At 37.1% G+C, this 15,428-nt stretch overlaps 1 protein-coding gene across 2 annotated transcripts in view; it reads right to left on the reverse strand.

The window, feature by feature from the left end:
• DYM (dymeclin) overlaps nucleotides 1–15,428 on the reverse strand; it is a 622,593-nt gene that overhangs the window by 179,597 nt on the left and 427,568 nt on the right. For both annotated transcript variants that reach the window (XM_036759110.1, XM_036759118.1), the window contains one exon: nucleotides 12,666–12,768. In XM_036759110.1, the coding sequence (XP_036615005.1) occupies nucleotides 12,666–12,768 (103 nt within the window). The remainder of the gene's footprint in view (nucleotides 1–12,665; nucleotides 12,769–15,428) is intronic.

The raw sequence follows: 15,428 nt of genomic DNA on the forward strand, positions 1-15,428 counted from the left end.
AAAAACAAAACAAAACAAAACAAAAAAGAAAATAGTCTACTTTGGTCTGCATTGAGACTCCATAGTTCTTTCTCTGGATGTGGATGGCATTTTCCATCTTTAGTCTTTTGGAATTGTTTTAGATAATTGCATTGCTGAGAAGAGCTAAGTCTATTAAAATCAGTCATCACATACTGTGGCTGTTTCTTATAGCACAATAGTATTCCATTACATTCATATACCACAGCTTGTTTAGCCATTCCCCAATTAATGGGCATCCCCTTGATTTCCAGTTCTTGGCCAATGAGTTGCTATAAATACACAAATTTGCTATAAGCACATAATACACAAAAAGAGTTGCTATAAATATTTTTGTATATGTCAGTCCTTTTCCCATTTTTATGATCTCTTTGGGATACAGCCCTAGAAGTGGTATTGCTGGGTCAAAGGATATGCACATCTTTTTATAGCCCTTTGGGCATAATTCCAAATTGCTCTCCAGAATGGTCGGATCAACTCACAGCTCCACCAACAATGAATTAGTGTTCCAACTTTCCCACATCTTCTCCAATATTTATCATTCTCTTGTTTTGTCATATTAGCCAATCTGATAGGTGTGATGTGGTACCTCAGAGTTGTTTTGATTTGTATCTCTCTAATCAGTAGTGATTTAGAACATTTTTTCATATGACCATAAACAGCTTTAATTTCTTCCTCTGAAAACTGCCTGTTCATATCCTTTGACCATTTATCAACTGGGGAATGACTTGTATTCTTGTAAATTTGACTCAGTTCTCTACATATTTTAGAAATGAGGCCTTTTTCAGATAGTAAAAATTCTTTCCCAGTTTCCTGTTCCCCTCCTAATCTTGGTTACATTGGCTTTGTTTGTGCAAAAACTTTTCAATTTAATGTAATCAAAATTAACCATTTTGGATTTCATAATATTCTCTATCTCTTGTTTGGTCATAAATTCCTCCATTCTCCAGAAATCTGATAGATAAACTATTCCTTGCTCCCCTAATCTGTTATAGTATTAGCCTTTATACCTAAATCTTGTACCCATTTGGACTTTATTCTGTTATACAGTGTCAGACATTGGTCTATGCCCAGTTTCTGCCATACTATTTTCCAGTTTTCTTAGCAGTTTTTGTCAAATAGTGAGTTCTTATCCCAGAAGCTGGGGTCTTTGGGTTTATCAAACAGTAGACTGCTATAATCATTGACTATATAGCAGCTGTTTCTGTGGTGGAAATTATGGGGATGCCCATCAATTGGGGAGTAGCTGAATAAGTTGTGGTATATGATTGTGACGGAATACTCCTGTGCTATACTAAATGATGAGCAGGATGCTCTCAGAAAAAACCTGGGTAGATTTATATGAACTGATGTAAAGTGAAGTGAGTAGAACCAGGAGAACACTGTACACAGTAACAGTAATATCATTATAACGATAACCAACTGTGTAAAAGACTTAGCTTTTCTGATCAATATAATGATCTAAGCCCATTCCAAAGGGCTCATGATGAAAAATATTATCCACCTCCAGAGTGAAAACTAATGAATTGAGTGTAGATTGAAGTATTATTTTTTTTTGCTTTATGTTTTGCATGATTTCAAACATATAATTGATAGCACATTGCTTGCCTTCTCAAGGGTGAGGAAGGGACTGGAGAGAGGGAGAGAATTCAGAACTCAAAATTGAAAAAAAAAGAATATTAAAACTAAATAATGAATTTTTTAAAAGATAAAAACAAAAAATCTTAATGTATTATGTAAATGACAGGCATTATCATCATAAGAAAAAGCTGTCAATGACAATAACAAGTTAGAATATAAAATTTATCAATAAAATCTTATGAAGAATGATAATGAATGAAATCCTCTAAGAGAGCAGAGAGAAATGATAGTAGGTAAAACCATTCTAAAAAAAAATCTTGGTAAAATATCTAATGAGGTAAAGTCAACCTAAGAGCATCTAAGGATGAAAAGGGAAGGAAGACCATAAACAGAAGAAAAATCGAAGAGATTTGTAGAAACCATTTCCATAAACTGTTTTCTCCATTAATGAAAATGGAACCACCACATTTGTACCTTAACATCAGAGTTCCTGAGGGGCTTAGAGAAGGAGAAATAGCACTAAAGTGAACAAAGATGGGAAGAGCACTCATATTGGATCAAGTATATATAGATAAAATGTGTGCTGGAAATGATAAAATATTGAGGAAATGATATACAAAGCATATGATGGAAGGTAAGATAAAAATTTTAATAAGAGTTATTACAAATAAAGGATATCTTCAATGAGGATATTACCAGGGAAAAAGTAGACTTTTGCAAATAATACAGAATGGGGGCAGCTAGGTGGCGCCATAGTGCTTAGAGTACAGGGTCTGGAGTCAGGAAGACTCATCTCCCTGAGTTCAAATCTGACCTCAGGTACTTATTAGTTGTGTGACCAGGGCAAGTCACTTAACCCTGTTTGTCTCAGTTTTCCCATCTGTAAAATGAGCTGGAGAGGGAAACAGCAAACCACTCCGGTATCTTTGCCAAGAAAACACCAAATGGGGCATGAAGAATTAGACACAACCGAAATGACTAAACAACAGCAACAACAAATCAAGAACAGGCCACATCTTTACAGACAGCAGAAGATCCCATTATGCTTATTGTTTATCAAGAAAAAGCTTTTAACTCCATAGAAAAAACTGTTGCCATATAGAATCCTTTAAAGCAAAGTGTATCCTCATTCATACCTCAAGATAATTTAGGATCTCTTGGAAGACGTAACAACAGAAATAACCCCTGTTCAACAACCCTCTGAGAATAAGCATTAGGTGAGGCATAGAACAGGAAGATGTATACCAAAAGCAGAGTTCAGGGTGGAGACATTCTCTGTGGATGGTAATTAATGCTCCTGTTTGTGGATGAGTCCCCTGAAAGAAATCTGTAATACCTCAAAGGCATTTAGTCTGTTACTCCACACAAGAAACACCAAGTGGATGAAGAATATTCTATTATGCGGATTATAATACGCATTTGGGCAGAGACCATCCTACAGTATCTACTTCAGGCACAGTACATATTGACAATGAGCTCAGCCCAGAGTAGAAGAGGAGGAGAAGAGTGGGTTGGAATGCCTTCAGGAAACTGCAAAGTGCTTTAACTGACCCCAAGATTCCCACCACTATTAACATTTTACTGCTTTATGGCAGCATTATCGTGGAATATTACTTACCCCAAAGAACTAAAGATAAGCATCTAACAGAGGACAATGGAGGGAAACAAAGTAAATGTATGTTACAATATAATGCCAATGAAGAATTAGCAAGAAAAGGAGTCAAATATATCACAAAGGAACTCTGTAACAGGAAGAAAAAACGTGATGATCATGTGGAAAGAGCAGAGGATGACAGGTGGCCACTGGTATCCATGCCATGCTCAGAGGATACAAGGGAGGCTGCTAACATGCCATGAAGTCGTGGGCATGCCCAGATAGCTTATGATGGGCATCTCTCTAGGAGATGCTCAAATCAGTAAGACAAGAAATACCTTTGACTATTGGGTTTTAAAGGATATTCTCTGTAGTTCGCAGTAACTTAGTTCACAATTATCTTTTCATATGGAATCATATTGTGCACCACAAAGAATCTTAAAGATTTGGTCTCTGCTCTTTTGGAACTTTACAGTCAAAAGTAATACTTTTAAAGTACGTTCAATTAGAAACTGCACAGTTTCTCCATGTATTAGACCAAAAAGATTTTCACACTGATATGGAAGAAGTAATGTTCTTAATTTAGTCTAGATTCTACTGGGGAAGGGGTTTAGAAAAGTTAAGGTGTGACAGAGATATATTTCATAAGAATCTGTTGGGGGTCCCGACTTAAGTGACTTACTGTGGCCAGAAACAACAGCTCTAGGCTCAGGGACTATTCTTTTGGGGACTTGGTTTTCCTTTCCTTGCTCCTCTCTAGAGCTTGAGCTGTATAGCTAGGTGAGCTAGACCATCTTGTAAGGTACATATTTCCTCTTCAGTATCCAGATCTCATTGATTTCTTTTTCTTCTTATTAAACTGAGAAATGACCCTAGTTTCTGTGTTTATTGAAAAGGATTACCTCCATTATAGTGGCAAATGCCTTTGGCAAACATACATCTTCTTGTTTTATGCCTCACCTAATATTTTATTCTCAGAGGGTTATTTCTATTATTACATCTTCTGTTGTTACATCTTTCAAGGAATCCTGAACAATATTGAGGTATGAATAGGGATACACTTTGCTATAAAAGATCCTATAAGACAGCATTAGAAACTAGACTTGTGATTTTCATTGGTAGAGAGAAATACCATCTACCAATGCAGTTTGGCACCATTTCTATAACTTAGGGTTACAGAAATCTTACCTCCTTCAAGAAGCTTTTCCCAATAATTCCTAATGCTCCTGCCTTCTTTATGGGATTATCTCTAGTTTACCCTGTATATATCTTGTTTGTATACAGTTGTTTACATGCTGTTTTCCCCATTAGACTGTGAGCTCCTTGACAGCAGGGACTGATTTTACCCTTTCTTTTTATCCCCAGAATTTAGCCCAGTGCCTGGCACATAATAGGTGCTTAATAAATGTCTGCTGACTCATAAATAGACATAGATTGTTTCAAGAAGCACCTTACTACGTTGGCTTAGTAAGCATTACCTTTCCTGATTACTAGTTGGAAATTCATCTTTGGTCAATAAGGAAGAATTACTTAAGCAAATAGAACTGGGCACCTAATATGCACACTTTTCATAAGATCCTTTCACTACTATGTTGTTCCTCCATCGAAGGCCCTTTTGACATCTCATCAGGGTATGGAGGTGGCTATGCCAGCCAGTGAAAAACAGGTTCTGTTGAGTCATGCCCAAGCTGGTCATGTGCCTTAAAATATGGGACTGGTGACAAACTGTGGGTCAAGAACCTGATCAAGAGTAAACTCATTAGACACAGGCAGAAAACTAAAGTATTTACTGGGATGAAGATCATTAACTATGGGGATTTCTTATTATAACTGGGGAAGGAATAATTTGTAACTTACAAAATCATCTTGTACAAATTTTTAAAAAGTTAGAAGTAGAGCATGGTACAAATGAAGCTCATTGTAGTTGAGTTTTACTTTCAGAAAAAGTTTCCTGTAAGATGGCAGATTGTACTATCAATCTTAGCCAGCCTCTGACAAATTCTTGGCATCAATCACAAAGGGAACCTACCAAGTGAGCCTGGAGGTTTAAAATCCATTATCATTACTAAGAAAATAACTCAAAGTCCCATGATTACTGAAGGGTTGGTTAGTAGCATCATATTTACTTGAAAAGGTCAGGAGTCAGTATTTAAGTCAGTAGTAGATTGAGAGTCAGTAGTAGTTCGGGGATTCTCGCATACTATTTTCACTTCTTCTTTTGATGCTAGGTGACTCAGATCTAGATATTGAACCTTTCCAGTCCAGATTGATTTGTTTCTTTTCTTTACTGGAATAGAAAGCACCAAGGATTTCTGGAGTAATACAAATGGCAGTATTTATTTGGCCCTTTATGTTTTCATATGATAAAAGGTGATAATGCTCATCTTCTAACATCATATATTTGTTATGAGGCCTATTGGAACTGGTTGAGGAAAGGTATATTACTGACTTATAATAAAGTAACAAGAACTGAGATCCTAAGGTATGAGGTACGTGTGTCACAATCACATAATCTTTAACGTTAAGATCCTATATATTACGTGACCAAATAGTTCACATTTCTATAGGGTTAGTGATAACACATTTATACAGGGTAATTACTCATATTTGTAAAGCTTTAAGACTTTTGGGACACCTCATTCAGCCCTTTAAAGGTTTAGATAGTACGTACAGCAACAAACTTAGGAGGGAGGTAGAGCTAATATCATTGTACGCATTTCTAAAGATGAGAAAACTGACAGGGAGGGAGGGAGGGAGGAAGGGAGAAAAGGAGAGAGGGAGAGGGAGAGAGAAGGAGAGAGAGAGAGAGAGAAGCACGCTTAGTGGCATATGTTAAAGAGTCCTGGATCTGAAGTTAGAAGCTCTAGATTTGAATCCTTGCTCTCTTACTACCCTGGGCAAGTTAGTTAATCTCTCTATGTTCACCTCCAAAATGAATGGGTCAGACTTGATGGTCCCTTGCAGCTTTAAATCTATGGTCTAGTGACTTGCTCCTGGTTGCATAGCTAACAAGTTCCACAGCTTGGATTCCAACCCCAGGCTTTTGACTCCATGTCCAGTGCTATTCCTCTCCACAGAATTTCTCTTCAAGGTTTACAATGCATTTTCCTCACAGCAATCCTGTGAGGTGAACAGAAGAAGATAATGCATGTGAAAATGATCTGTAAACTTTAAAGCAATTCTAAGTGTAAGGTGATCTGATTTCAGGGAGCTATAATTGAGTCTGTTTGGATACTCCAAGGAGCTATAATTGAGTCTGTGTGGACACTCCTTTGACTGATGTATGTGGTGACTCTTCTACAACTCAGTGAAGAATCTTTGGGAGCTGCTGTGGTTCCCAAATACATCATTCCATGGCCAACTTGCTAATGAGACTTTCAACTTTAGCTAGGCTGGTCTTTGGAAGACCGACAAACAAGACTGTCCTTGGGTGTTTACTGGAAGCTTTCTTAGGTGGGTAAAGCCTACTAGAGCCTATACTTTGCTGGCATGCCTGTGAGAACTCAGGTTACTCACATTCTAGGATGAGGTCTCTGGGTATTACTATTGCTAATATAGAAAATATATATTATATACTCTTTCAACCATTCCTGAATTGAAAGCAATCTCACAAGCAACCAAGTATATTCAAGTTAACCAAAATTTGGTTATGTTCCCAGGCGATATACTAAAAGAAATTGCTTTCCTAATCTGTCTTCCTTGCCCCGTATGGAGGGGGTCCTAGAGTGGAATTATAATTCTTGCCTTCACTAAGCTAGTTTTCTCATTATCCAAGGCCCAGTTGAGATGACAGTGTCTAGTGTCTCCTGAGATATTTGGACAAACATAGCTGTGTTAAAGTGCTGATACTAATGGTTTTGCAACTTGCTACCTGCTTTCTGGATTGTTATTCAACTGACTTGTGAATTATACAGACTAATGGGGATAAACATTTTCTTAAAAAACTAAAAAAGTCTTTGGATAGAGTGAAAGTACACTATATACTACAGTGAGAATGAAAACATATACTTAACTTTAAGCATTTATTTAAACTCTTTCCTAATATACTTCATTCACTCCTGGTGTAGAAAGTATGGACTCAGGAACCCAAACCTTACTTGAAGACCCTTTCATTTTCTTTTCCATATAAAGAAAAACAAGCTAAAATAAAAAAAAATGAGTTAAAAGATTAATACTAAGAAAAGAGTGTACTTTCTGGTAAGAACTCTGGGGGAAAAATCACTTATCTCATCCAATTTTTGAAAAGAGAATGATGAGAATGTGGGTTCAAAAATGAAATCCCCTTATGTAGTCTTTGAGTGCTGGGATTTACCAGTAAAACACTTCATTATCACTCAAGAAGCCAAAGTTTCAGTGCTTTTTAAGTGCTGACTTTCCTCCGAGATGGTTAATGTCTCCCTTTATCATCTTTCAGATCAGAGAAACATGGAAGCGATTCTTAGTGATACTTCTTAGCGACTGTCACTAGTCCTGAGCTAATGTAGATGACTTCCTTCTTTGAAAAGAGGCGGCAGAATTCAAGTTCACAGACTGAAGCTTCTTCCATTCACAGGGTTCTGTCCACTACTATCAAAAGTAGGAATTTTAATGGCTGATTCAGAATGGAATTTTAAATATTATCTCCCGAAAGCAGATGTTCTAAGACTCCCATTCACACTTCACAAAAATTTTGTCCTTTTGTTTTTGACCCAGAGAAAGCAGTCAGTTTTAAGTAACTCAAAATATGGTAAAATTATGTTATTTAATTCAAGCATCTGCCAGAAATTCAACTTAACTTGCTGTCCTTTAATTAATAACTACCTTCAGTGTTATAAGTTCCCCATTTCTTGGTTGACTAGAGAAACCAAATGGTTTCATGGCTCCCTGAAAGGGTAACGAATACAGATGATGTACATTTAGGATTTTGGTTTACTCAAGAATTAAACAAAAGAATTAAAGGCAGAAATGGATAAAGTCTGGTATTTATCTGTGAAACACAGGAATACTAGGATGCTCCAAATAACTGTAAGTGAAAAGAGAGCAAACACAACACTATCAGGCAAACAAAAGAAGAATTCCGACTCAATACTTTCTTCCTAGCCCCACTCCCTTATTTCTACCAAGAGTCTGTAGTTTGCCAGGACAGTTATGAAGTTATGGTCTTAGAACCAAGTCAATGCAGGTACAGAATGAACTGAGTGATTACACTGGTCTGAAAGAACAGCTTAGTATATGTGATGCAATTGCTGAATTCCTACAGAAAACCTCAAAAAAAGTTTCCATGATTCATAGGAGAAAGGAGACACATTGGAACCATAAACATAACATCTCAATGGGGTGACACACTATTACCAAAATAAAAAAAACAAAGGAAAACTGGATCTAGTCAGGTCATAGATGTACAAAGCAAACTTTGTTTATCAGCAGCCAGTATCCGGACTGAGTGTTGTTCCCACAGTCTCGTATCAGTACTGCCCTAAGACCCAGAAATACAATATAAACCACAGGAAATGGGCAAAATAACCTTCACATTGCATAGTATGCATGAACATTTCAAATGCAGACTTTACACATCTGTTTTACAAAGTTACTAAAGAGCAGCTGGTTTTGAGTTGTCTTTTTAGCATTTTCAGATCACTAGCTTCCAACAGAATATGAAGGGCTTTGTCTGCAGGACATTTCTGGATACTGGATTTTAAAAATCCTCCCTCATCAGGGTTAGAACCAAGGAAAGAAAAATATCCCCCCCCAACTTTTTAGGGGAATCTTTCATGAGTTCCAGGCTAAACATAACTTACATCAAATAAACAAGGCCCTGCAGAGGCAACTAGATCTTGGGGATAGGACCTCAACTTTTGATCTCAGAACCTCTAAACTCAAGGCCTACCATAGGTCTTCTATCATCATCCCTAAAGTTCTGTTTTTGATGATAATGCTTTAATTCTTCTTCATCTTCAATAATTAATTTTGTTTTAAGCTCCTTTAGTCCCCTCTAAACAATCTCTGTTCTCCCCAACCAATAAGTTTTTTGTTATTCAGTTGTTTCAGTTGTGTCTGACTCTTTGTGACTCCATTTGGGGTTTTCTTAGCAAAAGAATGGCAATGGTTTGCCATTTCCTTCTCTAATCAAGAAGACCTTTCAACTATTTCACAGGTCTTATCTTTCTTATCCGTAAGTGAATCTCTGAGACATTGGGATGTTTTGCCTTCACCCATCCCTTTACGCCATCATCCTTTGGGTGCATAATCTCCCTTTCTTTTCACCAAGGGCCCTGCCATGCCAACTTCTGGTCAATAAAAATGGTCAGACTGTCTTCGCTTTGATAGCTATGAAAACCAATACAAGGAGCATTCATACATGTGTTTTGCTAAAGAGAAAGGAGTTTGATGATTATATTTTCTGTTATCAACTAAAGATAAATTATTTTAAGTGGAAATATGTGACTTCTCTAATAAAATATCATTATATTCGGAGTTTCAAGATAAATTTCCAGGGAGCCTTGTATCAGCCACAGTTATAGCCTGTGTACTTGTGGTCTTCTTGCTCTTGAGACTTCCAAGAGATCCCCGTATCTGCCCTGGATCCAAGCATCTGGCCTCTCTCTTTGTCCCAGGGGCTTTTCCCGAACTATGTTCCTGGATCAGACCCATCTTCAATTGCCCACTCCTGCCTTGTCTGGACTTTTCCAAGGTGCTCCTTTACCAGCTTCTGACTATTGTCTCAGGCCTCATGTACCTCACAGGACTCAAATTGCCACAAGGCTGGACACTGAGGGAAGACCTCAAATAGTTTGATCATCTGTCTCCCTCACTGGACCACTGGTAATCTGCCTGAACTCAATCCTCAATGCTTAGCATACTCCCACTCTGTCATATTCTCCATATCTCCCTACTTAATAAACTGCAGTGATACCTTATCACTTCCAGGAGCCTCTCCCCACTCCAATCCATTTTCTAGTTGGCTGTCAATATGATCTTCCTAAAATACAAGTCTGACCATATCCCCCTCACCCCCAACAGACTCCAGTGGCTCCCAATTACCTCTACGATCAAATATAAAATCCTCTATTTGGTTTTTAAGGTCTTTTACAACCTGGCTCCTTCCAACCTTCCCAGTGTCCTTAGGCATTACTCCTCTCCACATACTCTGGCCTTCCTGTCATTTCTTATTGAGGACATTTCAACTCCTGACTCAGTCTGCTCACTGGCTAGAAGGTCCCCTATGCCTAGAAGGTTCTCCCTCCTCTCCTTAGACACCTGGCTCAGTGCCAATCCCATTTTCTGTAAGGGGCCTTTGCCCCTATCCCTTTCCTGCCCTCTTGAATATACATGGCTCCTTGAGAGCATGGGCTGTTTTTTGCCTTTTTCTGTATCCTGAGGACTCAGCACAGTGCTAGGAGGCATTGAAGTATTTGCTGATTGATTGTTACACCTAGCTTAAGGCACTTGATATAAATGATTAGCATTTCAACCTTGCAAATGAATATATATTTCATAGTCCAAAAGAAATTAAGCCAGACTTAAAATAAACAAGACAGCAGACAAGTAGCAGTTTTAATATCATATGAAATTATGATCAACTTAAAACTAGGGGTTCTTAACCTTTTTTGTTCCAAGGATCCCTCTGGCAGGCTGGGGAAGCCTATGAATCAGAATAATGTTTTTAAATACATTAAATAAAATACAAGTATTGTCAAGGAAATCAGTTATATTGAAATACAGTTGTAAATCTATATGTATACATACACACATATCTACTTAAAAATTCATTAAGAATTTTTTATTTAGATGGTCTGGAATGGACAAATCCATTTGTGGATGGGTGATCATGACTCCTGCTTTGCCTGCTTCTTACTTCTTAGCTTATTACTACCTCCATTAAAGAGCAGGAGAGGGAAGACAAAAAAGCAATGACCAAAATTCATCCATTTCAGACGCTGATTTCACGTCCAGAACCTGTAAAGATGACACAGTGAAGCGCTAGGACGCTGCTTGGTGCTGCTCTGCGTGTGCACTGCCCAGGGCCAGGTCACAGTGGCTCTAAGAGCTGCTCAATTTCTTTATTTCCCCAAATGGGGAAAATAAAACATGTTAGCATTGCTTTCACCTTTCCAAAAGCACAAGGCCATAAGTTCCTTTCCTTCCTTTTTTGATGGAGGCCAGAAGAGTGTTTGTATGATGTAGCAGAAAAAACAAAACAAAACTGAGGATCATATACTCACAGCAGTAAAGAAAATCCTTTCTCTCTCAAGGTAATGTTCCTACTTCGTGGTAATTAATGCTTTCTACTGATCTGCATAGGATTTTTGAAATGATTTTATAGCTACTGGTTTTCAAAACTATAATGGTAAGTGGCTCAACTTTTTGGTTTAAATTACAAACTATTAACATGACAAGAATTTGGTCTAGATTTGAATATTCTGTCAGTATACTATGGCCTCCTTCAGTGAACTGAAGAAAAAACTGGTTGAATAAGCTATAGGTAAGATACTGTGTTATTTCAGGTCACCAATACTTCTGTTATCAAATAAGTCATTTGGACAATGATTTGCGCAGGGTCAAGATCAATTCTGGTGTTTATATGCTAAAAGAGAGATAGGAAAGAAAGCTGAGACACCTAGCATAATGTTCAGTGAGTCAGAAAACTTAGATTCTATGCCACGGCCCAGCTTTAAAACATGGATAAGTCATTTGTTGTTTGGATTTTTCTCATCTTAAAAATTTATAAAAACAACAAGGACAAAAAAGGTCCAAACATACACTAAAAACATGAATTTTGGCCTGCTCTATGTTTTAATTTCTGTGGAGTGATATAAAAAAGAGAATGTTTAATAGATGTGTTAGAATAATTACAGGTGGCATAGAGCTGGCAGTGAATGATCCTTTGTAGGCCTATGACTATCCTCATAAAAAGCCTATATATGTAATGCTATGCTAGATGTTACATTTTTTAAAAAAAGAAGCAAAACAGACATGTTGCTCCAGAAACTCATAACTTAAAGGCAAAGAAATATGAGGCAGAGATATTAAGGTCATATAGTAATTCAATCAATAAATACATTACTATGTGCTACCTAGTAGCATATGTAGGCTTTGGTATTCTCAACTTTCAAATGAAGGGGTTGGACAGGAGACATTCTCTAAGCTCGTAACCCTGTGAAACCTATGAAAGTCATGTATTTTTCTAACAATGTCATTTGAAAACTATGAACTTACAGAATGAAGCCCCAGAAAGTTCCTAGTTATGAAGTGTTGTTGGTTTAGGGTTGTTGGGTGGTGTTGGGTTTTTCCCCCGCCATTTATACATGCATTTTTCATTTTTTTCCTCCAATTTCAGACATGATATCATTCCTTAGAAGTTCCTTTATTTGGCTATTGGTGGTTGCTGGGTCATCATAATTTCAAACATTTTTTTTAGAGGAAAGGAGATGTTGCCATTTGTTAGTTTGATGTTTAAATGAAAATAATTTAACACAGCAAGGTAAATACTTACATAATCTGGCAGAGGAACATCATCAGAACTCAGGGAACCTCTCAGTGACTGTGTGGCTTGTTCCAGAACTTTGTTGTGCTTTTTAGATAGCAAAGAAAACAAACTAAAAAAAAGAGAAAAAGGAAAAGGATATATTAAGAAAACCAAAGTTCAAATTATATAGCTTCTAGACAAAATTATATTATTTCTTCATATGGTAATCTTTTAAAATGTTTTTGTGTATTTTTCAGGTTTCTATTAGTTGCATGTTAATACATTCTATGTAATTAGAAACTAGACACAGGTTTAAATTGTAAGGGCGCAATCACAACGGGGGAAAAGTTTGAGAGGTTACAAATTCTGTTGCACATTTGGGAAAATACTTTATTACCAGAGGCTTAAAAGGTTACTGTTTTACGTTTGTGTTTCAAAATCTACCTAGTTAAAATATGCATCAAAACTCTATAATAATACTTTATAAGCTACAATAATTTAGTTAATAAAAACACCTTTCCTTTTGGTTTAAAGAAGACAGTAGCTTAATAGCCAGAATAGCCCTGATTCCATATGATTACTTTTCTAGTAAGTGTGTACATCTAAACTAAAGATAGCTGTAGGTATACTCACCTACAGAGTCTTAAAAAATAAGTTAAAAAATCCAATTAATTATTCTCATGTTTTCACTTAAGCATATATTTTTCCTTCAAATGAAAATATTTATGACTTCTTGATATCTTCCTTCAAAATGCTACTGGGGCTTCATTTTAAATTTGAATTTAGTATAAATTTACAGCTAACTGGAATAATTAAATGTGGCACTGTTTTGGCTGTGAATGATCCTTTCTAGGTCTATTATCATCCTTAGAAAAAGCCTTTATATGTCATGCAAGATGCTACATAAACAAAAGCAAAACAAACAACATCTCTCTAAAATTGATAACTTAAAAACAAGTAAGAATGGGCCAGAGATTTTAAGGTCTTATAGTAATTATATCAACAAATATATACTAGGTACCAATTATGTATCCAGGAACTCTGGGAATAAGGATAAGACATGATTTCTGCCCTGAAAGAACTTACAGTTAACTAAAGAGACAGAAATAACACACATGAAATAATTTGGGGGAAATGAGAATCAAATGGAAGAGGACAGATTATAAATGCAGTAGAATATAGGCTCACAAGACCTTAGATCTAGAGGTAGAAAGGACCTTAAAGGTCATCTAGTACAGCAGGGTCAAATTCAAATAGAAATGATCCCAAGTGGGCCTCCTATTGACTTAGAAAACCACAAATTTACATCACCTGTGTTACTGTATTTTTATTTACTTTGTTTAATATTTTGAATTATATTTTAATCTGGTTGGGGTGCACTCCAAGTCTGACACCTGTGATCTAGTTCTATGCTCTCATTTTATAGACAAGAAAACTGAGGCCCAGAAAAATACACTCATTTTCCCAAGGTCAGTAGTAGATGGCAGAGACACCACTAAATTAAGGTCCTCTGACTCTACATTCAATACTCTTTTCACTATGGTGTGGGTTGGAACAGACAGAGAAAGTTTTATGAAGTTTAGACTTGAGCTGGGCCTTGAAGGAGAAGATGCAGCTAGGTGGCGCAATAGCAGACGGAGCACTAGACCTGTTTTCAGATAGACCTGAGTTCAAACCCGGCCTCAGGCACTTACTAGCAGTGTGCAATGCTGGGCAAGTCACTTCTGGTCAGTCTCAGTTTTCCCATCTATAAAATGGGAATAACTATATCACCTACCTTCCAGGGTGGCTGTGAAGAGGTGAGACAATATATGTAAAACACTTTGAAAAACCTTACAACGCTACCTATTGTTATTAAGCAGGCTTTAGATAATGGGTCCAAGAAAGGCATTGCAAGATGTAGCAGCAATGAAAACAAGAATAGGCGTGCTCTGCACAAAAGATGATGAGCACACTGTGGAGGATGGCATAAGCTAAGAGGTGAAAAAGGATAGATTTGGAGTTTATACACTTTATATACAGAAATGTAGCCAACATATTTTATTTACATGAAATAAAAACAAAAGGTAAATTTGTTGAAGAGGAGCAACTAGAACTACTTAACAAGGGAAATGACTATCACTTTTTCAATTTATCAGTACAATGTAACTCAACAAACTTGCTATGTGAAACTTGCTACGTGAAGGTACTGTCCTAACTGGAATGTATCCTGGAATGGATGGAATTTCAGGAGTATCTTGACTAATGGGAATGAGTTTTTGAGGGCCTCACAGGCACAAAACTTAGCTTGGGAGAAGGTTCAGAGTCAGTAATGATGCAGGCAAAAAAGGGGGCTGAGTAAATTGGTCTGGGGAAAGCAGATGTGGCTGAGGGCAAAGTAGGAAAAAATGAATTGAAGTAGTAGGTCTTGAGCATATTTCATGAATTTAATGGAAAGCAAGATCATAGGATTTCTTTGCTCAGGTTTACCTCCTTCTAAACTAATAAGTCAAGCCAACAAGCATCTATTCATCACCTGCCATCTGCCTGTCACTGTGCTAAGCACTGGAGAAACAAAGAAAATACACACTGTGTACCGACTATGCTGTTAATGGCCTAGCATAAGTGGATGGATTATTGGAGACCAAGTAAAGAAGTCAGATGCCAACTCCCATGCTCCCAGCTGGGTGATCATGGGGAAGTCACTTAACCTACCTAAGATGAGTTTCCTCATCTGTAAAATGAGGATAATAATTCCTGTATTACTACTTGTCCAACAGTGTTGTGTTATATAAAGTGTTTTGCAAACCT

Source organism: Trichosurus vulpecula, chromosome 1 (assembly GCF_011100635.1).
Source record: "Trichosurus vulpecula isolate mTriVul1 chromosome 1, mTriVul1.pri, whole genome shotgun sequence".
In the NCBI taxonomy this organism is placed as follows: domain Eukaryota; kingdom Metazoa; phylum Chordata; class Mammalia; order Diprotodontia; family Phalangeridae; genus Trichosurus; species Trichosurus vulpecula.